At 44.0% G+C, this 24,421-nt stretch overlaps 1 protein-coding gene across 8 annotated transcripts in view; it reads left to right on the forward strand.

Moving 5' to 3' along the window:
• Positions 1-24,421, forward strand: part of PIP5KL1 (phosphatidylinositol-4-phosphate 5-kinase like 1) — a 129,542-nt gene that overhangs the window by 84,403 nt on the left and 20,718 nt on the right. For all 8 annotated transcript variants that reach the window (XM_068249784.1, XM_068249785.1, XM_068249783.1 and 5 more), the window contains 2 exons: positions 16,719-16,769; positions 24,221-24,375. In XM_068249784.1, coding sequence (XP_068105885.1) covers positions 16,719-16,769; positions 24,221-24,375 — 206 coding nt within the window. The remainder of the gene's footprint in view (positions 1-16,718; positions 16,770-24,220; positions 24,376-24,421) is intronic.

Consider the following 24,421-nt stretch of genomic DNA (forward strand, 5'->3'; position numbering starts at 1 on the left):
CCTATTGCAAAATGATTTCTGCATCAGGGAAAGTCACGTGTAAGTAAAACAGAATGCAAAGCCATCGTCTTCATCTTCTCTAACAGTAAGCAACAGCTATGGGCCTATTTATCATTGTTTCAATTTGCTAAAACACACAAAATTTATATCACGCAATTTTGCATATTATGATTATCTATATTAGTACTTTAGTACCATGATAAAGGGGAAAGAGGCGGTCAGAGAAGATAAAATGCGTTAAAAACAAATAAAATGAAAAAAAGTGAGGTGGCTTACCTCAATGAAGACAAATTCACGTATTAATAGAATTTTATTGCACTTGCAACGCGTTTTGTGGGTGCATACCCACTTCCTCAGGCCAAATAGCAGTGCCTAATAGTGCTTGTCGCCACAAATAAGGCGCCTTATTACCCCTCCTTTTTGTCCGTTTACTTTAGTACCATGCTTTAGCTAAAAAACTCACAAACGCCTCATTCTGACCTAGGGCATTTTTGCCCTTTTGCTTTTTTATAGCGCTGGCGATTTTGAAAATCGACCTAAAAAGCTTGTACAATGATTTCCTATAAGACTGTTCACATCTGAGCGGTTCGTTTCTGATCCGCTCAGCAAATCGCTGCCTGTTCAATTTTCTGAGCGTTTTTTGCTCAATGGAAGGTATGGGGAAATTGCAAAGCACTTGAAAAGGCACTTTGTATAGCATTTCCCCAGCGCTTTTAAGAATGAATACATTGGGCTTGATTCACAAAGCGGTGCTAACCTACTTAGCACGTCTAAAGTCTTTAGACGTGCTAATATGGGTGCTAGGTAGGTTAGCACCAGATTTCTCAGATCGCACGCAAAGTTTTGTGCGTAAAGTTTTATGCGCGCAAAGTCCTATGCGCGCGCTAAGTCCCATAGGCCTTAAGGGGCACTTCGCACGGAGCGCCATGCGCTCTGTGCAGTGCGCGCGTAAAGTTTTATGCGCATAAAGTTTTGCGCGCGAAAAGCTCGTTTAGACGTGCTAAGGGGGTTTTCACAGGTGTGCTAACAGTTAGCACCGCTTTGTGAATCAAGCCCATTGTATTTATTCTTTTCCTGGTGAAAGGAAGTGAAATAACAAATTGCTCTGGAAAAGCGCTTTGAAAAGCGCTTTATACAAAATCACAGCGCGCAGCTAAGCACCGGGAGGAGGAAAAAAAAAGAGCAAAAAATCGAAAATCAGCTATTTCGATTTTAGATGTGAACAAAGCCAAAGTGACCATTTTGTAGCTGGATTAAGAAGCTGATTGCTGTACTGCTCTGACGGGTGGGGATTCTCTAGGATTTCCTCCATGTGACATTAGTTACTGTACTTTGTATCATGTGATGCAAAAAACTTGGATGAGGGGAGTATGACGCAATCTGATCCTTTGGCTCTAATCACTTTGCACAAGACAACCTTTTGTCCTTGATGAGTGGACCGAAGATTTCCCAAAGAAGGGCTATGGACCAGTGGCATAGCAATAGGGGGTGCAGAGGTAGTGACCGCACCAGGGCCACTGAACCAGAGGGACCCAGTAGGGGCCCCCCTTTAACCACTTTATTAGCTTTTTATTGGTGCTATGCTGCTAAAGATCCCCTCTATGTGCTTTGATTAGTTATAACCGTTAATAGACTGTTCTCCTCCCATTCTCACACCTCTCTGACACTGTGGTTGTCCTTGGCAGGCTTTGGTGCTCTATATAAAATTGTTATGTATAGAGCGTTTGAGGGGGCCCAATGTAAAACTTGCACTGAAGCCCCCAGCTCCTAAGCTACACCACTGCTATGGATTTAATCATGTCCAGGGTTGGAGCAGTTTTCTTAACCTATTTTGGTTCCTGGACGTAGAAACTACGTCCAGGAACCATGCGCGCCACCGCGCGCTCCCGCGGCCGATCGCGCGCGTGCACGCGCGCTCCCGGCCCGCGGTTCGTTAGCCAGGCAATCAGTGAATCGGGCTGTGGAGCCCGCTCACTGATTCCTCTCCCCCGCTGAAAAAGCGACAGCTTCTCTCGGCAGCTGCGCCTTTTCTGGCTGTTACCTCCCCCATGCGTCGCTCTAAGCGTGTGTTACGCTTAGAGTGACGTCATGTAAACAAACTCATGGCCGCCATCTTGTGGCCAAAAAGTAATACTACAACTAAAAGTTAAAAAAAATGAAAATCAACACACATTTACATTATAAACATATTGTTTACCTCCCACCCTCCCAAAACTACCCAAATAAAATGTTTAATATAAAAAAAAAAAATTACAATAAAAAAAAACAAAAAAACATGTAAATATTTACCTAAGGGTCTAAACTTTTTAAATATCAATGTAAAGATGAAATATTTCTATGTTTTTATTATTTTAAACTTGTAAATAGTGATAGATGCAAAACGGAAAAAATGCACCTTTATCTCCAAATAAATTATTGTTGCCATACATTGTGATAGGGACATAATTTTAACGGTGTAATAACCGGGACATATGGGCAAATACAATACGTGAGTTTTAATTATGGAGGCATGTATTATTTTCAAACTATAATGGCTGAAAACTGAGAAATAATCAATTTTTTCCGTTTTTTTTTATTCTTCCCGTTAAAATGCATTAACAGTAAAGTGGCTCTTAGCAAAATGTACCCCCCAAAGAAAGCCTAATTGGTGGCGGAAAAAACAAGATATAGATCAGTTCATTGTGATAAGTAGTGATAAAGTTATAGGCTAATGAATGGGAGGTGAACATTTCTCAAGTGAAAACGACGGAACGCGAATGGGTTAATTAGGTCTGTCAAGGCTTTCCAAAGGGTAGGGGCAGCATGACAGAAAGCTCTGGCTCCAAAGGTTTTTAGTTGAGGGTGGTCAAGCTGTTGGATCGTTTTGATTCTTAGGATGTGGGTGGTGTGACGCAGTTGCAACAAACCCTGCAGGTATCCAGGGTCTCGGTCGTGTAGGGATTTGAATGTTAGCATGCCAATTTTGTGGGTAGCCAGTGAAGTGAGCAAAGGATTGGTGTCATGTGGCAATGGCGGGATTGGCTTGTTAACAGTTTACACGGTAGCATTCTGTACAAGTTGCAGGCGGTGTAACTCTTTATTTGGAAGGCCTGCACAAAGGCTATTGCAATAGTCCAGCAATGTTGTGATGACGGCGTGAACTAGGGTTGAAGATCCCCTAAAGGAATGAGGTCAGTGTTCTCCCAAGAAATTTTTTCCAGCCAGGTGGCATGAAAAAGTAGCCGGATGGCATGAAAAAGTAGCCGGGTGCGCATCTCTGCACATCTCTGCTTATAGCAGAGAAGAAGGTGAGCCGATGACAGCCGGGTGCTCACCAAAACTAGCCGGGTGAGAACACTGGAGGTGCTTAATTTTTGCAATATCCTTTAGGTGAAAGAAGGAATGTGTCACAGCAGCTGAAATTTGATTCATGAAGTTTAATTTCCTATCAATCAGTAACCCCAAGCTGTGCACAGTGTTGGAGCTAGTGAGGTCTGAGTTCCCTACCCTCAGTGGTGCTGGCTGTGTCTGGAGCTGCTTTGCTGCTATACTACACCATTCTATTTTCTGACCAGAATTGTTTATCATTAACAATCAAAATATATAAGAAAGAAAAATATGGAAATATTGACCACTTTTTTGGATCATAAAAATAAAATAAATAAAACCTTAAAATGTTCTGCACAACCAAACGTTTGTATCCATCAAATGGGAAAAATCAAACATTTTAATGCATCATAGTTTCTGGAAAGTGTCTGCAACACCTCAACCAAATAACTGTGTGTGCTAGGGCTCAAACAAGAGCAATTATATGGTAGAGGAAGAAAGCCCTTAAAAAATAGCACCTCCCACAGCCAAATTTGAAAAAGTATAACAAAAATCTTTCTTCAACATTACGTATAATAATAATCACAATATTGATGATTCAAAAAAGAATAAAACCATTTAAAAACAAGCAAATATTCCAACATGATCCCTGCTGCATATGAAACAATCACTCTAAATGCAATATATTGTATAATGCCATAGTGCTGCTGTCAGATATAATAATATTATCTGACAGCAGCATTATGTCATTATACAATATATTGCATTTAGAGTGATTGTTTCATATGCAGCAGGGATCATGTTGGAATATTTGCTTGTTTTTTTAAATGGTTTTATTCTTTATTGAATCATCAATATTGTGATTATTATTATACCTAATGTTGAAGAAAGATTTTTGTTATACTTTTTCAAATTTCGCTGTGTGTGTGTGTGAAGGGGGGGGGGGGGGGGGGGGGGGAGGTGATATTTTTTAAGGGCTTTCTTCTACCATATAATTATTTCAATGCATCATGTGTGACCACCTTGAGGACGGCTTTCTTAGATCCCTCATAATTTAGGTAAATTCACCATCATGTTTTAGACAGCAGGGAGAGGTGGCAGTGCTTCCCAAAGCAGGCTGCATCTGAATGACAATCAGCATACGTGTGCAGAGCCTAATTATAGGCAGGGTACACATCTTGCATTCAAAATAGATGTACCAAATTAACATTAACCACTTCCCGACCGCCTAACGCACAGAGGCGGCCGGGAAGTGGAGCCCTGAAGGACCGGCTCACCCACAGAGGCGGCGGTCCTTCTAAGGGCATGGGCGGAGCGATCGCGTCATCCGTGACGCGATCCTCCGCCGGCGCCTGTCACCGCTCGCTCGCCGCAACATCCCGCCGGCTATACGGAAGCGCCGGCGGGATGTTAACCCCGCGATCGCCGCATACAAAGTGTATAATACACTTTGTAATGTTTACAAAGTGTATTATACAGGCTGCCTCCTGCCCTGGTGGTCCCAGTGTCCGAGGGACCACCAGGGCAGGCTGCAGCCACCCTAGTCTGCACCCAAGCACACTGATTTCTCCCCCCCCTGCCCCAGATCGCCCACAGCACCCATCAGACCCCCCCTGCCCACCCCCCAGACCCCTGTTTGCACCCAATCACCCCCCTAATCACCCATCAATCACTCCCTGTCACTATCTGTCAACGCTATTTTTTTTATCCCCCCCCCCCTGCTCCCTGCCCCCTCCTGATCACCCCCCACCCCTCAGATTCTTCCCAGACCCCCCCCCCAGACCCCCCCCCCTGTTTACTGTATGCATCTATCCCCCTGATCACCTGTCAATCACCTGTCAATCACCTGTCAATCACCCGTCAATCACCCGTCAATCACCCCCTGTCACTGCCACCCATCAATCAGCCCCTAACCTGCCCCTTGCGGGCAATCTGATCACCCCCCCACACCAATAGATCGCCCACAGATCCGACATCAGATCACCTCCCAAATCCATTGTTTACATCTATTCTCTCCTCTAAACACCCACTAATTACCCATCAATCACCCATCAATCACCCCCTATCACCACCTGTCACTTTTACCTATCAGATCAGACCCTAATCTGCCCCTTGCGGGCACCCAATCACCCGCCCACACGCTCAGATTGCCCTCTGACCCCCCCTTATCAATTCACCAGTGCATTAATTACATCTGTTCTTCCCTGTAATAACCCACTGATCACCTGTCAATCACCTGCCAATCACCTATCACCCATCAATCACCCCCTGTCACCCCCTGTCACTGCCACCCATCAATCAGCCCCTAACCTGCCCCTTGCGGGCAATCTGATCACCCACCCACACCATTAGATCGCCCGCAAACCCGCCGTCAGATTACCTCCCAAATGTATCGTTTACATCTGTTATCTTCTCTAAACACCCACTAATCACCCATCAATCACCCATCAATCACCCCCTATCACCACCTGTCACTGTTACCTGTCAGATCAGACCCTAATCTGCCCCTTGCGGGCACCCAATCACCCGCCCACACGCTCAGATTGCCCTCAGACCCCCCCCCCCCCCCCCCCCCTTATCAATTCGCCAGTGCATTAATTACATCTGTCCTTCCCTGTAATAACCCACTGATCACCTGTCAATCATCTGCCAATCACCTATCACCCATCAATCACCCCCTGTCACTGCCACCCAACAATCAGCCCCTAACCTGCCCCTTGCGGGCAATCTGATCACCCACCCACACCAATAGATCGCCCGCAGATCCGACATCAGATCACCACCCAAGCGCAGCGTTTACATCTATTCTCTCCTCTAAACACCCACTAATTACCCATCAATCACCCATCAATCACTCCCTATCACCACCTGTCACTGTTACCTATCAGATCAGACCCTAATCTGCCCCTTGCGGGCACCCAATCACCCGCCTACACGCTCAGATTGCCCTCAGACCCCCCTTTATCAATTCGCCAGTGCAATATTTACATCTGTCCTTCCCTGTAATAACCCACTGATCACCTGTCAATCACCTGCCAATCACCTATCACCCATCAATCACCCCCAGTCACTGCCACCCAACAATCAGCCCCTAACCTGCCCCTTGCGGGCAAACTGATCACCCACCCACACCAATAGATCGCCCGCAGATCCGACATCAGATCACCACCCAAGCGCAGTGTTTCCATCTATTCTCTCCTCTAAACACCCACTAATTACCCATCAATCACCCATCAATCACCCCCTATCACCACCTGTCACTGTTACCCATCAGATCAGACCCTAATCTGCCCCTTGCGGGCACCCAATCGCCCGCCTACACGCTCAGATTGCCCTCAGACCCCCCCTTATCAATTCGCCAGTGCAATATTTACATCTGTTCTCCCCTGTAATAACCCACTGATTACCTGTCAATCACCTATCAATCACCCATCAATCACCCCCTGTCACTGCCACCCATCAATCACCCCCTGTCACTGCCACCCATCAATCACCCGCTGTCACTGCCACCCATCAATCAGCCCCTAACCTGCCCCTTGCGGGCAAACTGATCACCCACCCACACCAATAGATCGCCCGCAGATCCGACATCAGATCACCACCCAAGCGCAGTGTTTCCATCTATTCTCTACCCTAAACACCCACTAATTACCCATCAATCACCCCCTGTCACTGCTACCTATCAGATTAGACCCCTATCTGCCCCTAGGGCACTCAATCACCCGCCCACACCCTCAGAATGCCCTCAGACCCCAGCCCTGATCACCTCGCCAGTGCATTGCTTGCATCTATTCCCCCCTCTAATCACACCTTGAGACACCCATCAATCACCTCCTGTCACCCCCTAGCACACCTACCCATCAGATCAGGCCCCAATTTGCCCCGTGTGGGCTCCTGATCACTCGGCCAAACCCTCAGACCCCCTTCCGATCACCTCCCCAGTGCATTGATTGCATCTATTTTCCCCTCTAACCACCCCCTGAGACACCCATCAATCACCTCCTGTCACCCCCCTAGCACTCCTATCCATCAGATCAGGCCCAATACAACCTGTCATCTAAAAGGCCACCCTGCTTATGACCGGTTCCACAAAATTCGCCCCCTCATAGACCACCTGTCATCAAAATTTGCAGATGCTTATACCCCTGAACAGTCATTTTGAGACATTTGGTTTCCAGACTACTCACGGTTTTGGGCCTGTAAAATGCCAGGGTGGTATAGGAACCCCACAAGTGACCCCATTTTAGAAAAAAAGACACCCCAAGGTATTCTGTTAGGTGTATGACGAGTTCATAGAAGATTTTATTTTTTGTCAAAAGTTAGCGGAAATTAATTTTTATTGGTTTTTTTTCACAAAGTGTCATTTTTCACTAACTTGTGACAAAAAATAAAATCTTCTATGAACTCGCCATACACCTAACGGAATACCTTGGGGTGTCTTCTTTCTAAAATGGGGTCACTTGTGGGGTTCCTATACTGCCCTGGCATTTTAGGGGCCCTAAACCGCGAGGAGTAGTCTAGAAAACAAATGCTTTAAAATGACCTGTGAATAGAACGTTGGGCCCCTTAGCGCACCTAGGCTGCAAAAAAGTGTCACACATGTGGTACCGCCGTACTCAGGAAAAGTAGTATAATGTGTTTTGGGGTGTATTTTTACACATACCCATGCTGGGTGGGAGAAATTTCTATGTAAATGGACAATTGTGTGTAAAAAAATCAAACAATTGTCATTTACAGAGATATTTCTCCCACTTAGCATGGGTATGTGTAAAAATACACCCCAAAACGCATTATACTACTTCTCCTGAGTACAGCGGTACCACATGTGTGGCACTTTTTTACACCCTAAGTACGCTAAGGGGCCCAAAGTCCAATGAGTACCTTTAGGATTTCACAGGTCATTTTGCGACATTTGGTTTCAAGACTACTCCTCACGGTTTAGGGCCCCTAAAATGCCAGGGCAGTATAGGAACCCCACAAATGACCCCATTCTAGAAAGAAGACACCCAAAGGTATTCCGTACGGAGTATGGTGAGTTCATAGAAGATTTTATTTTTTGTCACAAGTTAGCGGAAAATGACACTTTGTGAAAAAAAACTATTAAAATCAATTTCCGCTAACTTGTGACAAAACAATAAAAACTTCTATGAACTCACCATACTCCTAACGGAATACCTTGGGGTGTCTTCTTTCTAAAATGGGGTCATTAGTGGGGTTTCTATACTGCCCTGGCATTTAGCCTTTAGCGCAGTTAGGGTGCAAAAAAGTGCCACACATGTGGTATCGCCGTACTCGGGAGAAGTAGTACAATGTGTTTTGGGGTGTATTTTTACACATACCCATGCTGGGTGGGAGAAATACCTCTGTAAATGACAATCTTTTGATTTTTTTACACACAATTGTCCATTTACAGAGGTATTTCTCCCACCCAGCATGGGTATGTGTAAAAATACACCCCAAAACACATTGTACTACTTCTCCCGAGTATGGTGATACCACATGTGTGGCACTTTTTTGCACCCTAACTGCGCTAAAGGGCCCAAAGTCCAATGAGTACCTTTAGGATTTCACAGGTCATTTTGAGAAATTTCGTTTCAAGACTACTCCTCACGGTTTAGGGCCCCTAAAATGCCAGGGCAGTATAGGAACCCCACAAATGACCCCATTTTAGAAAGAAGACACCCCAAGGTATTCCGTTAGGAGTATGGTGAGTTCATAGAAGATTTTATTTTTTGTCAAAAGTTAGCGGAAATTGATTTTAATTGTGTTTTTTCACAAAGTGTCATTTTCCGCTAACTTTTGACAAAAAATAAAATCTTCTATGAACTCACCATACTCCTAACGGAATACCTTGGGGTGTCTTCTTTCTAAAATGGGGTCATTTGTGGGGTTCCTATACTGCCCTGGCATTTTAGGGGCCCTAAACCGTGAGGAGTAGTCTTGAAACGAAATTTCTCAAAATGACCTGTGAAATCCTAAAGGTACTCATTGGACTTTGGGCCCTTTAGCGCAGTTAGGGTGCAAAAAAGTGCCACACATGTGGTATCGCCGTACTCAGGAGAAGTAGTATAATGTGTTTTGTGGTGTATTTTTACACATACCCATGCTGAGTGGGAGAAATATCTCTGTAAATGGACAATTGTGTGTAAAAAAAATTAACAAATTGTCATTTACAGAGATATTTCTCCCACCCAGCATGGGTATGTGTAAAAATACACCCCAAAACACATTATACTACTTATCCTGAGTACGGCAATACCACATGTGTGGCACTTTTTTGCAGCCTAACTGCGCTAAGGGGTCCAAAGTCCAATGAGCACCTTTAGGCTTTACAGGGGTGCTTACAATTTAGCACCCCCCAAAATGTCAGGACAGTAAACACACCCCACAAATGATCCCATTTTGGAAAGTAGACCCTTCAAGGTATTCAGAGAGGGGCATGGTGAGTCCGTGGCAGATTTCATTTTTTTTTGTCGCAAGTTAGAAGAAATGGAAACTTTTTTTTTTTTTTGTCACAAAGTGTCATTTTCCGCTTACTTGTGACAAAAAATAATATCTTCTATGAACTCACTATGCCTCTCAGTGAATACTTTGGGATGTCTTCTTTCCAAAATGGGGTCATTTGGGGGGTATTTATACTATCCTGGAATTCTAGCCCCTCATGAAACATGACAGGGGGTCAGAAAAGTCAGAGATGCTTGAAAATGGGAAAATTCACTTTTTGCACCATAGTTTGTAAACGCTATAACTTTTACCCAAACCAATAAATATACACTGAATGGGTTTTTTTTAATCAAAAACATGTTTGTCCACATTTTTCGCGCTGCATGTATACAGAAATTTTACTTTATTTGAAAAATGTCAGCACAGAAAGTTAAAAAAATCATTTTTTTGCCAAAATTCATGTCTTTTTTGATGAATATAATAAAAAGTAAAAATCGCAGGAGCAATCAAATAGCACCAAAAGAAAGCTTTATTAGTGACAAAAAAAGGAGCCAAAATTCATTTAGGTGGTAGGTTGTATGAGCGAGCAATAAACCGTGAAAGCTGCAGTGGTCTGAATGAAAAAAAAGTGGCCGGTCCTTAAGGGGTAGAAAGCCCTAGGTCCTCAAGTGGTTAATGAAGGATGTTATCTTTCAAAACAGTTTGCATAGAAAGTATTCCGTACTGGACCCTTCTACCGCAATGAGGCAATCCTTTTGCAGTGTTCTCCCCAGGCTCTTTTAGCTGGGGGCTCCACCCGGCTAGTTTTGTTGAGCACCCACCTGTCATCGGCTCACCTCCTCCTATTCTGTAAGCAAAGTTGCACACAGAAGCACCTGCCCTGCATTCTCTCATCTCGCCCTACCCGGCTACTTTTTCATGCCACCCGGCTACTATTTCATTCCACCCGGCTGGAAAAAAATTCTGGGGAGAACACTGCTTTTGGAAGGGACCCTAACCTCTAACTAATTAACAAACGAGCATACTGTGAACCAGTATGAGAGAAGAAAATCAGGTCGGACACCAGTCTAATGCTCCAGTGTACTCGGGCACCAGTCTAATGCTTCGTCAGAGGCTTCGATTTTCTGGCCTCTGACGAAGCAGGGGGACCTGCAAAACGGCTGTCAGGCCGTCTGTTTCACTCCTTTTGATGTAACCTTTTTGTACCTTTTGGATTAAAACTAACTGAAGCATTAGACTGGTGCCCGACCTCCTTTTCTTCTCTCATACTAAATGATTGTTTATTCATTGGTGGTGAGCACAGTCGAGATCAGTCTTCAGAATACAAGTGCATTCCATCCAGTGTGCATACAAGTGCCAGTCACTCTTTTCCACTACCCGCATGAGCATACTGTGAAACTTGGAGCAGCTGGCCATAACATGATTTAAACATTTTTTAAAGACAAACGGGGAGAAAAGGCAGCACAATTCTCCCCTGTTGCCTTTAAAACATTAAAATTCACTATCACATTACTAACAATTTCATGTTACACATATCTATATTTTCTTTTTATAATTAACATGTTCTCTAACAGAAATCAGCATGAGTAGGAGAGTGCGTTACCAAGTGTGCAGTGCAGAATGGAACATCCCACTGCTGTAAATGGGATGGCCAAGCAGCTTACCTGCTGGCTGTGTTCAGACACCAGTGTTCATTGGAACAATAACAGATTGTTTATGATTTGTCAGAATAGACTCATGAGACGATCTGCTCTCCAGGGAGACTTTCTACCGCAGGAGACTTAATGGAAAAGCACATGACTGATTTCATCCAATGATGATGACAGTTATTATTATGCCTGTATATAGGGCTGACATTTCCCACAGCGCTTTACAGAGTAAATAGTCATGTCACTAATTGTCCCACAGAGGAGCTCACAGCATAACTATAGACTAATATCCCTACTATTGTCTGAAGCTGAACACTCACCTTGTGACGAAGGAAGATGCATCAGCAATGGCCCACGCTGACAAACGCTCACCGATCTATACTCCTGACAGAGGGTATACGTGATTGCACACAACAGGCGCGAACGAGAAAGCTAAGCGATTGCGGTACTTTTGGTGGCCACGGAGTGGTGCGGGATCTTAAAGATCCGCTGTGACGGTCATTATTGCAGCGCGTCGCTAAACATCGTTCATGTAATTGCGCTCCCGTACTCTTGTCGCGAGATTGCAGTAATGATCGCTCGTCGCTAAAAAAAAATCACGGCTCATCAGAAAAATCAATGGAAAAATTGCGAGGTGGTTAAGGCAAATTTTTGAGGGAACCAATTAACTTAGAAGTATGTTTTTAGCTAACACAAACATGAGCAGAACATGCAAACTCCATGCAGATAGTGTTCTAGCTGGGATTTGAACCTGGAATTGCAGTAAGAAGGCTGCTGTCCACTATGCCACCCACAAGCAATTTGTGCTTCTCTGATCAACTGGTCTTGCTTATATAATCATATAGAAAGTTTTTTTTACACTGCATATAGGAACTGGATGCTAGGAACACAAGGAGAAAAAACAATGTGCAGGACTTTTTAAAATGGCTTCAGAATTTAATGTAATAGAGCCCTTACTTCTGCTTTCTGTAGGCATGATGCATCATCACAGAATTACCATCAGCCAGTCAGAGAAGTACAAATAGGTCAGCTGATCAATTCCATCATGTGGTTCTTCAGAACAATTGTTCAACAACAGGGCAGGTTCTAAAGTGTATGCTGTGTAAAGCAAACTCGTGAGTAATATGATGTCTAAAGGTGGCCATACATCTCTTGACTTTTGCGGGCGATCGACCATCTGATAGATAATTACTGTCGAATCGGATGAAAATTGGTGCCGCCAAGGGCATTATGAAACGTGATGCATTTTTGGAGTATACGATTAAAGAGAAATCATGACCAAGGATTGAACTTCATCCAAATCAGCAGCTGATACCCCCTTTCCCATGAGAAATCTTTTCCTTTTCTCAAACCAATCACCAGGGGGCTCTGTATGGCGGATATTGTGTTGAAACCCCTCCCACAGTGTGATGTAAGGACCATGATGCTGACATCACACTGTGGGAGCCTTGTTGCATTGTGGGAAATAACAGCTGTTTCTAACTGCCAAAAAAGCAAGCAGCATCTCCTTCCACTGATCTCACCTGCCAGCAGTAAAACTGTCACCATGTGATAAATGTCAGAATGTATTTCAGAGAGAGGAAAGATTTTACAGTGGACAAACACTGATTAAATCAGTGTTACATAATTATTGTAAAAATTAAGCACTTTTGTTCATTACGATATTTTCATTGGAGTCCCTCTTTAAATAATTTTTTGCTGATAAATCTCATGCTGATTCTTCAATGGGGACCTCTGGTCTTACCCACATATGCCAATCCACACGGGCATTTGAGTAAATATGTAAAAAAAAAAAAGTTGATATTGCAATTGTAGTACTTCCAGATAAAATATTTCTTCCCACTCATAGGATTCTTCAATTTTGGACCAGTAATCAAAGCATTGCAAACATTACAGTTAAAGCAATGGTAGCAGCCTTTAGGGCAGCAATAGGCCTCAATTCACGGAGCATTATCAAACGTTTATCAAACACTTTGTCAAACGTTTGAAAATTTACCTCATGGGTAAAATCTCATTTTGAATTCACAAAGGTGTTATATATTTGCTGAACGTTTTATCGGGAAAACATTCGATAAATATATAACACCTTAGTGAATTTAAAATGAGATTTTACCCATGAGGTAAATTATCAAACGTTTGATAAAGTGTTTGATAAACGTTTGATAATGCTCCGTGAATTGAGGCCTGTTGTTAGCAGTCTCGCATTACAGCACTGGTTCCCAGGTTCGAATCCCAGCCAGGTCAACATCTGCAAGGAGTTTGTATGTTCTCCCCATGTCTGTATGGGTGGCTGCCAGGCACTCCGGTTTCCTCCCACATCCCAAAAACATACAGATATGTTAATTGGCTTCCCCCTAAAATTTACCCTAGACTATGATACATACAATACACGATACATACTGTATATGGACATAGGACTATGATAGGGATTCGATTTTGAGCTCCTCTGAGGGACAGTTAGTGACAAGACAATATACTCTGTACAGCGTTGCGGCAGATGTTGGTGCTTTATAAATACTAAATAATAATAATACTTAAAAACGAAAAGTCTCGTATTTTTCATAAGGGTCTGCTTACACTAATATATCTTCCAGACTCCTACTGAACCTGTATGCAAGATGGGGCTCTGTTGTAGTGTTGGATTCAGCGTTTGACCAGCCAGCAGAATAGAATGATTTTTGCCAATGCTATTTATTTATTGTATTTATAAACCGCCAACATATTACGCAGCGCTGGTGCTATCTTTGATCCTCCCAGACATTGGGCTATGGTCTTGCACAAAGGGGAGGCCCGTTTTACTCGAAGCTGGAAAAAAAGACGCAGGATCCCTTTCAGAAAAAAACGGCGCCACCATAGGTGCCTATAATAAAAGCTGAATTTTGTGGCATGACAGGGGAATTTGGGCGAATTGCGGCGGGCACCTCAGAGCGCCAAAATGTACCCTCTTTGCTGTAAATCTCGTTTTTTAGAATGGCTGTGACATGTGGCTATAAAGGTAAATTTAGCGTCAGGAGGGTGCAATATTGCACCCTCTTGCCGCTAATAGGGCGCCAAAATATCACGGCTTTGAGGAAGGGGGGGGGGGGTAAGGTAAGGCTTTAGGAGGGGGATTTAGGGTTAAGTGCCACCAGGGGCGGTTAGGATTAGGCACGGGGGGGGGGGGGGGAGGGGTCTTAGGCTTAGGCACCACCAAGGGGGGTCTCAGAGTTAGGCACCACCAGGGGGGAAGTCTTAGGGCTAGGCACCACGGGGAAGGTGGGTCTTAGGGTTAGGCACCACCGGGGGAGTCTTAATGTTAGGCACCCCCGGGGTAAGAGTTTAGGGTTAGGTACCACCAAGGGGGGTCTCAGAGTTAGGCACCACCAGGGGGGAAGTCTTAGGGTTAGGCACCACTGGGGGGGGGGTCTTAGGGTTAGGCACTGCCGGGGGGGTCCTAATGTCAGGCACCACCAGGGTAGGGGTTTAGGGGTAGGCACCACAAAGGAGGGGGTCTTAGGGTTAGGCACCACTGAGGGGGGAAGTCTTAGGGTTAGGCACCACCGGGGGGCACCACCGGGGTCGGGGTTTAGGTGTAGGCACCACCAGGGAGAGGGTCTTAGGGTTAGGCACCACCGGGGGGGTCTTAATGTTAGGCACCACCGGGGTAAGTCTTTAGGGTTAGGCACCACCAAGGAAGAGTTCTGTATGAGAGTAGAGTTAGGTTTTGCTGTAAACATTACCAATATTTTACTATCAAAATTTAGTAGTAGAATATCGCTAATTTTAGTGGTATTTTACTAGCGGCAATCCCCCGCGCCCTTTTTCCCAGGCGTCTTTTTTTATGTATGCTGTTTTACTCTCCTTACAGTGTGTACCTGCTTGGATGGCCCTGGCTGTACAGAGGGCTTCATCCAAGATAATTGCCGGGTAGCCTCTCTGCATAAACCAGGACTTCATGTCCTCTATTTCATTCTCAAAATCGTTGTTCAATGTACAGATCCTCAATACTTTCTATAGTGTGTTGCGATCAGTTGGTTTACGATATAACGTTGTCACTAGACTGTTATCCACTTTTTTAACCATAACATCCAGAATTGACTCTGCAGCTGCTGGTGACACCTCAGGAGTGAATACAATTCCAGGGAAAAGTGAGTTCAAATGTTCAATAAACAAAGTAAGTTTATATGGTGACCTGACGAACAGCAGAAAGTGACGAACAACAAAACGTGGGCAAGGTACATTGGTGTGTTTTAGAAGGAAATTGCACCTTCTTAACACATCTGAGAGGAGTTCTGCATGATTTCTAGAAACCACCTAAGATTTTCCTCTCGGGCACTATTGATAAATCTGGGAGATATCGAGCCTTTAATATCAGCATATGTGCAAATCAGAAATGAGCTACATGTGATATCATTACCCACAAGGATGTACATCAGTAGGCCAAATTTTAATTAGGCCTACTCTGTGGGAGGGGTTTCACCTTTTCAGCTGGATTTCCATTGGCTGCAGGACTTTGTCCTCTTTGAGAACTGGGTTTTCCCTGAAGTACCTGCCATTAGCTTCACACTGGTGGTGAGTTCATTTCCACATTATAGTTCCTCTTTAATGTTGTTTAGAGTTTAGCTGCAAAGAGCTTCTCTGCTGCCTTCATGTTCTATGGATATAGTAAGTCACAGATACAGTAATGCACTTGGCCAGATATTTTTAAATTAATATTATTTAAAAAGTATTTTTCTTGACTAGAGTGAACCGTATTTGTGTTTTTCTGTGCATGCAACAGGGCTGTGGAGTCGAGGAGTCAGAGTAGAACTTTTTGGGTACTTGGAGTCAGTCGGTGGTTTCATAAACTGAGGAGTGGAGTCGGATGATTTTTGTACCAACTCCACAGCCCTGGTAAGTATTAGACTATGGAGTCGGAGTCGGGGCAATTTTGGATACCTTGAGTTTGAGTCGATGGTTTCATTAACTGAGAAGTCGGATTATTCCACAGCCTGCAGTAAGCATAAACTAACCAGACTTCTGGGAAAGGCAGTGAGCCAGTTGCAGAAAAAGGGGGGACAAGAGGAGAAATGCTGTATACAAATTGACTATTGTTGCCATGCTGGTAAAGAAGATATGTGTGACACTTTGCCTGTTTTAGTACACTATAAGAGGCTGCAGGTTAAGGCTAGGAGCGCACTTTGTGGAATTGCACTTCTGGCAAACGCATGCGATTCTGCAGAGTGTGCTGCCAGCCAAAAAGGATAGGCAGTTTTGATGGCATTCAGTGACAAACTGGCTTGTGTGGTAATTGTTTTTTCAATACTTATATAAATGTTTATAAAATCTTTACTCTCCTAGACCCAACTTACAGATGAAGATTACAGTGCTAAACTTACACAGGGCCATACGGTAAGTCCCTCAACCTGCTGCAGCCAAATTGTTAGAAAGGCTTTCTAATGAGAATGGGGCCCCCAGGCAAAATTAACCTGCCCCCCCCCCCCCCCACACACACACGCACACACACACACACACACACACACCTGACAGACCCTTCTCTACATTGGTATTAGGGCCCCTTTGTTGCTGGCAATTTCCTACCCAACTGTCAGACCCCACCCCAGGTTTTCCCAGCAACTGAAAAAGAAACTCCGACCAAAAATTGAACTTTATCTTAATCAGTAGCTGATACCCCCTTTTACATGAGAAATCTATTCCTTTTCACAAACAGACCATCAGGGGGTGCTGTATGACTGATATTGTGGTGAAACCCCTCCCACAAGAAAAGTTCGAACTTTTGACAGTTTCCTGTCTGTGAACCTTGTTGCATTGTGGAAAATAGCTGTTACAGCTGTTTATAACTGCCAAAAACCATGCAGCAGCTACATCACCTGCCAACAGTAAAATGTTCACTGGAGTTCCTCTTTAAAAAGAGTCTGAAGAGATTTAGAATACCTGTTTTTATTCAGCAGTCAGCTTCAGCATTATCATCTAAACTGATTTGCTGCATTCCCGCGGCAGAACCAGGTCTTAATCCCCCCCAAATCCCCAGGGCAAAATTTGCTATCCTTTCTGGTAGAGTCAGAGCCTTGAGCAGTAGCTGTGCCTCTGCTTCAGTCAATATCTGCCGATCTCAGCCTTTTCCCGCCCCTATCAGTCTTCTTTCACTGAGAGGGGCGGGGAGAGGCGGAGATTGACTAGACTGGAAGCAGAGCTACAAACAAAGCTCTGCCTCCCCGGGCAGCAAAATCCACGACCTGGAAAGTTATGGAATTTTGCCCCAGGCTTTCGTGGGGATAAAGTTCTGCCGCGGGGATGCAGCGAATCAGTTTGGAATGAAATGCTGAAGCTGTGCTGAATAAAAAGAGGTATTTTAAATTGCTTCAGTCTCTCTAACTGTGGTCCTCCCAGAGTCTTTAGCAGAGTAGTGATTACTAACCTTGCCTCCTCCGGCGATGGCTAAAGGTGCCCATTAACTGTACAATTTTTCTCTAAATGCTATCCTTTGATGCGATTTGAACTATCGTAACTAATCGGAAGGCAATTATCGATTGTTCACATTTACCGAACGATTCTTCCTTCAAATTCGATCATAAAATCCAACTTTCGGATCGGTTTTTATCCCATTTAGCAATCGACCAAAGAATCATTTCTTATTGATTGCCTTCATAAAGGGTGGATTTTCTATACAATTTGATCATTAAAATTGCATCAAAAGTTTACATTTGGTGAAAAAAATTGGACCTTTAATGGGCACCTTAACACTTACCTACCCAACCCCCACACCCCGCTGATATTTCGGCCAATACCTGCACCGCCTTCGCCGTTAGTCTTTCTCCTCCGCTATTTATCAGGTGCTGGCCACCTAAACCCGATATTAATTGGGCAACTGCAACACCCAAATTAGCCCCTGGGCATCACTATAGCGCAATTAACAGCGCACATTTTACCATAGCGCACAAATGACCTGCTTTGGACACGACACCTCCAGAGGTCTTGTGAATTTCATGACTCAACAGCCTTTTTTGGGTGGCAAAAAGGGGACCTACCTATTCAATATTAGGCAGGCGCTCTTACCATTGTTGGTGATTAGAGTACATTGGAAGTAAGTTTGTATCAACATAACGTTTTAACCAGGAAAATACACATTTAACCTAAAACTATAATCACCAGTCCTAAGAACAATTTGTGTTGGTTAGTGGTAATCAGTGGCATCAATAATCCAATAAGCACATCATGTGCTTTAGCCTTTCCACTGTTAATAACCAGCACTGCGAGGCTTCTATTGAACATTTGTTCTGTAGTTTTTTATGTACGCCGGAGAGAAGAAAAACTCTGCTCAGAAGCATCAGAGGAGACTGGCAGTGTCATGGAAATACATATTCATATTGGACAGGTCTAGAAAGGAATACTTTAATGCGTCATCAGTGACAAAAAATCCCAAGTGGTTTGTAACGTGTCCTTATTTTTTTATTCTCAGCAGGCACGGCACTTGATGTAGCTGCAGACAAGCAGTCCTCACATATCCAATAGTATCTGTTAAATGGAGATTTTCTATAGCTGAAGTGCAGAGATTGTTGGGGAAGGTGTGTGTGTGTGTGTGTGTGTGTGTGTGTGTGTGTGTGTGTGTGTGTGTGTGTATATATGCATGTATGTGTATATGTGTATGTATGTGTATATGTGTGTGTGTGTGTGTGTATGTGTGTGTCTGTATGTATGTGTATATGTGTGTGTATGTATGTGTGTATGTGTGTGTCTGTGTGTATGTGTGTGTGTGTGTGTGTGTGTGTGTGTGTATGTATATGTGTGTGTGTATGTATGTATGTATGTATGTGTATATGTGTGTGTGTCTCGGTGTGTGTGTGTGTGTGTATGTATGTATGTGTATATGTGTGTGTGTCTCGGTGTGTGTGTGTGTGTGTGTGTGTGTGTATGTGCGTGTGTGTATATATGCATGTGTGTGTATATGTGTATGTATGTGTATATGTGTGTGTGTGTCTGTATGTATGTGTATGTATATGTGTATGTGTCTGTGTGTATGTATGTGTGTGTGTGTGTGTGTGTGTGTGTGTGTGTGTGTGTATGTGTATATGTGTGTGTGTGTGTGTGTATGTATGTATGTATGTATGTATGTGTATATGTGTGTGTGTCTCGGTGTGTGTGTGTGTGTGTGTGTGTGTATGTATGTGTATATGTGAGTGTGTGTGTGTCTCGGTGTGTGTGTGTGTGTGTGTGTGTGTATGTATGTATGTATGTGTGTATGTATGTGTGTGTGTGTGTGTGTACGTGTGTACGTGTGTGCGTGTAGGTCATTACTGAAATCCTTATGAGCACTACACTTGCCTCTGTAGAGAAGCACCTATGAGTCACAAGGGGTAGGCAGAGAAAAGGTTATGAACATTGGTAGGCGCCATCAATATTTTGCTGGGGACCCCATGATATGTAGGTATGCCCCTGCCTATTCACTTCATTAATCAATCTGTCACTGACTCATAAATGCAAAGCTTTAAAATGTCATTCCAACTAATCAGAGGAGCATGGTCTGTACAGGCCTCCACTATGAGATCCCAAATATTCTGGCGATTTGTTCACTGCTTTTCAGGCTGTGCCATTTATAACTGCTTTAGGCTAGGTTCACAAGAGCCGCTGCGTTGCATTCCCTGTAGCAGAGGGATCAAGTTGAGTGAACTCAACTTGCCTAATCTCCATGCTCCCACCCAGTGACTGACTAAGCATTACCTTGTACTCATACTGTACTGCGTGATCTGGTTTACATGTATTCCTATATTGTCTTGCTGCTGTATGTCACCCCTAAATATTGTCTGTAACTTTATCTAATATCCAGCGCTGCGTAATATGCGCTTTATCAATACAATAAATAAATAAATAAAATAAATGGGAAAGCGTTGCCGCACATTATCTATGCATTGTGTCACATACAATGAAACATACAGTCAATGAAAAAGAGACTTACCTATCCACTGTTAACACGGAAGATTTTGCGGTTAATGCATGCCATTATACTGCACCCACCGCACTATAAACATCATCTACAGTGCTGTGAAAAACTATTTGCCCCCTTCCTGATTTCTTGTTCTTTTGCATGTTTGTCACACTTAAATGTTTTTGCTCATCAAAAAACGTTAACTATTAGTCAAAGATAATATAATTGAACACAAAATGCAGTTTTAAATGATGGTTTTTATTATTTAGTAAGAAAAAAAACTCAAAATCTACATGGCCCTGTGTGAAAAAGTGATTGCCCCCCTTGTTAAAAAATAACGTAACGGTGGTTTATCACACCTGAGTTCAATTTCTGTAGTCACCCCCAGGCCTGATTACTGCCACACCTGTTTCAATCAAGAAATCACTTAAATAGGAGCTATCTGACACAGACAAGTAGACCAAAAGCACCTCAAAAGCTAGACATCATGCCAAGATCCAAAGAAATTCAGGAACAAATGAGAACAAAAGTACTGTAATTGAGATCTATCAGTCTGGTAAAGGTTATAAAGCCATTTCTAAAGCTTTGGGACTCCAGCGAACCACAGTGAGAGCCATTATCCACAAATGGCAAAAACATGGAACAGTGATGAACCTTCCCAGGAGTGGCCGGTCGACCAATATTACCCCAAGAGCGCAGAGAAAACTCATCCGAGAGGCCACAAAACACCCAAGGACAACATCTAAAGAACTGCAGGCCTTACTTGCCTCAATTAAGGTCAGTGTTCACGACTCCACCATAAGAAAGAGACTGGGCAAAAACGGCCTGCATGGCAGATATCCAAGGCGCAACCCACTTTTAAGCAAAAAGAACATTAAGGCTCGTCTCAATTTTGCTAAAAAACATCTCAATGATTGCCAAGACTTTTGGGAAAATACCTTGTGGACCGACGAAACAAAAGTTGAACTTTTTGGAAGGTGCGCGTCCCGTTACATCTGCCGTAGAAGTAACACAGCATTTCAGCAAAAGAACATCATACCAACAGTAAAATATGGTGGTGGTAGTGTGATGGTCTGGGGTTGTTTTGCTGCTTCACGACCTGGAAGGCTTGCTGTGATAGAGGGAACCATGAATTCTACTGTCTACCAAAAAATCCTGAAGGAGAATGTCTGGCCATCTGTTCGTCAACTCAAGCTGAAGCGATCTTGGGTGCTGCAGCAGGACAATGACCCAAAACACACCAGCAAATCCACCTCTGAATGGCTGAAGAAAAACACAATGAAGACTTTGGAGTGGCCTAGTCAAAGTCCTGACCTGAATCCTATTGAGATGTTGTGGCATGACCTTAAAAAGGCAGTTCATGCTAGAAAACCCTCAAATAAAGCTGAATTACAACAATTCTGCAAAGATGAGTGGGCCAAAATTCCTCCAGAGCGCTGTAAAAGACTCGTTGCAAGTTATCGCAAACGCTTGATTGCAGTTATTGCTGCTAAGGGTGGCCCAACCAGTTATTAGGTTCAGGGGGCAATTTCTTTTTCACACAGGGCCATGTAGGTTTTGAGTTTTTTTTTTCTTACTAAATAATACAAACCATCATTTAAAACTGCATTTTGTGTTCAATTATGTTATCTTTAACTAATAGTTAACGGTTTTTGATGAGCAGAAACATTTAAGTGTGACAAACATGCAAAAGAATAAGAAATCAGGAAGGGGGCAAATAGTTTTTCACAGCACTGTAGGTGGTGCATTGCAGTGTAGCAAGCTGCATTAGAAAGTGGCCCTTATGCTGCAACGCACTACTTTTCCCTTCTTTTTTGCATGTTCCTTAATTTCATTCCAGGATTTCCCTGAGATTCTGGGAAGCACAGATTATGCACATTCACTAGTAGCTGACTGTTCTTAAGCCTCATATACATGCCAAACTGAAATCTAGTATGTGTACAGGTGGAGTCTACCAGGGCCTTGGCTGTGCTGGCTCAGATACTGGCGGAGCTGTAGCTGTGTCTTGGTTGTAGTTGGGTTGGATTCTTGCTTGGCCTTGGCTGTGCTGGGTCAGATACTGGCGGAGCTATGGCTGTGTCTTGGTTGTGGGTGGGTTGGATTCTTGCTTGGCCGTGGCTGTGCTGGGTCAGAAACTGGCGGAGCTATGGCTGTGTCTTGGTTGTGGCTGGGTTGCGTTCTGCCTGGGCCTTGGCTATGCTGGGTCAGATACTGGCTGAGCTATGGCTGTGTCTTGGTTGTGGCTGGGTTGGGTTCTGCCTGGGCCTTTGCTATGCTGGGTCAGATACTGGCGGAGCTGTGGCTGTGTCTTGGTTGTGGGTGGGTTGGATTCTTGCTTGGCCTTGGCTGTGCTGGGTCAGATACTGGCGGAGCTGTGGCTGTGTCTTGGTTGTGGCTGGGTTGGGTTCTGCCTGGGCCTTGACTATGCTAGGTCAGATACTGGCGGAGCTGTGGCTGTGTCTTGGTTGTGGCTGGGTTGGGTTCTGCCTGGGCCTTTACTATGCTAGGTCAGATACTGGCGGAGCTGTGGCTGTGTCTTGGTTGTGGCTGGGTTGGGTTCTGCCTGGGCCTTGACTATGCTAGGTCAGATACTGGCGGAGCTGTGGCTGTGTCTTGGTTGTGGCTGGGTTGGGTCTGGCTGGGCCTTGGCTGTGCTGGGTCAGATACTGGCAGAGCTGTAGCTGTGTCCTGGTTGTATCCGGGTTGGATTTTGTCTGGGCCTTGGCTGTACTGGGTCAGATACTGGCTAAACTGTGGCTGTGTCTTGGTTGTTGCTGGGTTGGATTCTGGCTGTGCTTTGGCTGTGCTAGGTTGGGTTCTGGCTGTGCCTTGGCTGTGCTGGGTTAGATTCTGGCTGTGCCTTGGCTGTGCTGGTTCAGATACTGGCTAAACTGTGGCTTTGTCTTGGTTGTGGCTGGGTTGGACTCTGCCTGGGCCTTGGCTGTGCTGGGTCAGATACTGGCGGAGCTGTGGCTGTGTCTTGGTTGTGGCTGGGTTGGGTTCTGGCTGGGCCTTGGTGGTGCTAGGTTGGGTTCTGGCTGAGCCTTGGCTGCTAGGTTGGCAGAGATCCCCGGAAATGACGCTTGCTGCACTCATGCTGCACATAATCACACAACAGACACACTCCATGTGAAGGCCTGCTTTTACTTAAAGGGGAAATAATCCATTGGCCTCAAATACACGAATGATTAAAGGGTATGGCAGGGGCGTGTCTTAAAGTGTCCCTCTCTCTTATCTCAGGATGTTGGGAGGTATGTGTAACATATTAACTAAACCAATAATAATGTTTAATCTGCCAGTCGTTCTATCATTTCAGACATGTATGCTAGGGGTGCTGGGAGACATGGCCTGTGGAAAATATAAGAAAATGCTTATTAGAATTCTGTTGTATTACGCTAGAAAATCTATAACTATACGTTGGAAACAACCAAATCCTCCTTTGCTTAAAGATTGGATAAAATTGGTCAATGATGCTATTCCTCTGTATAAACTGACCTACCAGGCTAGAGCCCAGTTTAATAAATTTAAGAAGGTTTGGAGCACATGGGTGGACTCCTTTGAGGCGTCTATTTCTAATCTTGATATCACAGCTACAGTACAAGACCTACACTTATAATTTATGTGGAATAATTGAGAGATGTAGTTGCATAATTTTATATAAATACTCAAATACAGACTTGATGAGTGCATAACATGTACCCCTATATATATACGGTATGTGTACATAACTTAAAGTATCCCTGTCTCTTGTTCAGCTTTTGCAAAGCTTCTGTTGATGGTCTGTAACTGATAGAGGAAGTGTTTTGTACTGTTTTGTTTTGATTGTTAATAGTTTTGTGTAAAAAACTTAATAAAAATTCTCTTTAAAAAAAAAAAAGCCAATAATAATGTTTAATAACATGGATGTTATGCACAACAGGAATATGTCATGAGAACGTACGCCGGCCCAGTGTTCCAGCATTTCCGGCAGTCTCTTGGGATGTCCGAGGAAGGCTACCAACGTTCTCTGTCGGCCTGCGGCCATTATCTGCAGTTCATCAGCAACTCCAAGAGCAAGGCTGACTTTTTTCTCACGTAAGCTTATCAGAGATGAGGCAATCATATGCTCCCCACATGCTGA

This window comes from Hyperolius riggenbachi, chromosome 8 (assembly GCF_040937935.1).
Source record: "Hyperolius riggenbachi isolate aHypRig1 chromosome 8, aHypRig1.pri, whole genome shotgun sequence".
NCBI lineage: Eukaryota > Metazoa > Chordata > Amphibia > Anura > Hyperoliidae > Hyperolius > Hyperolius riggenbachi.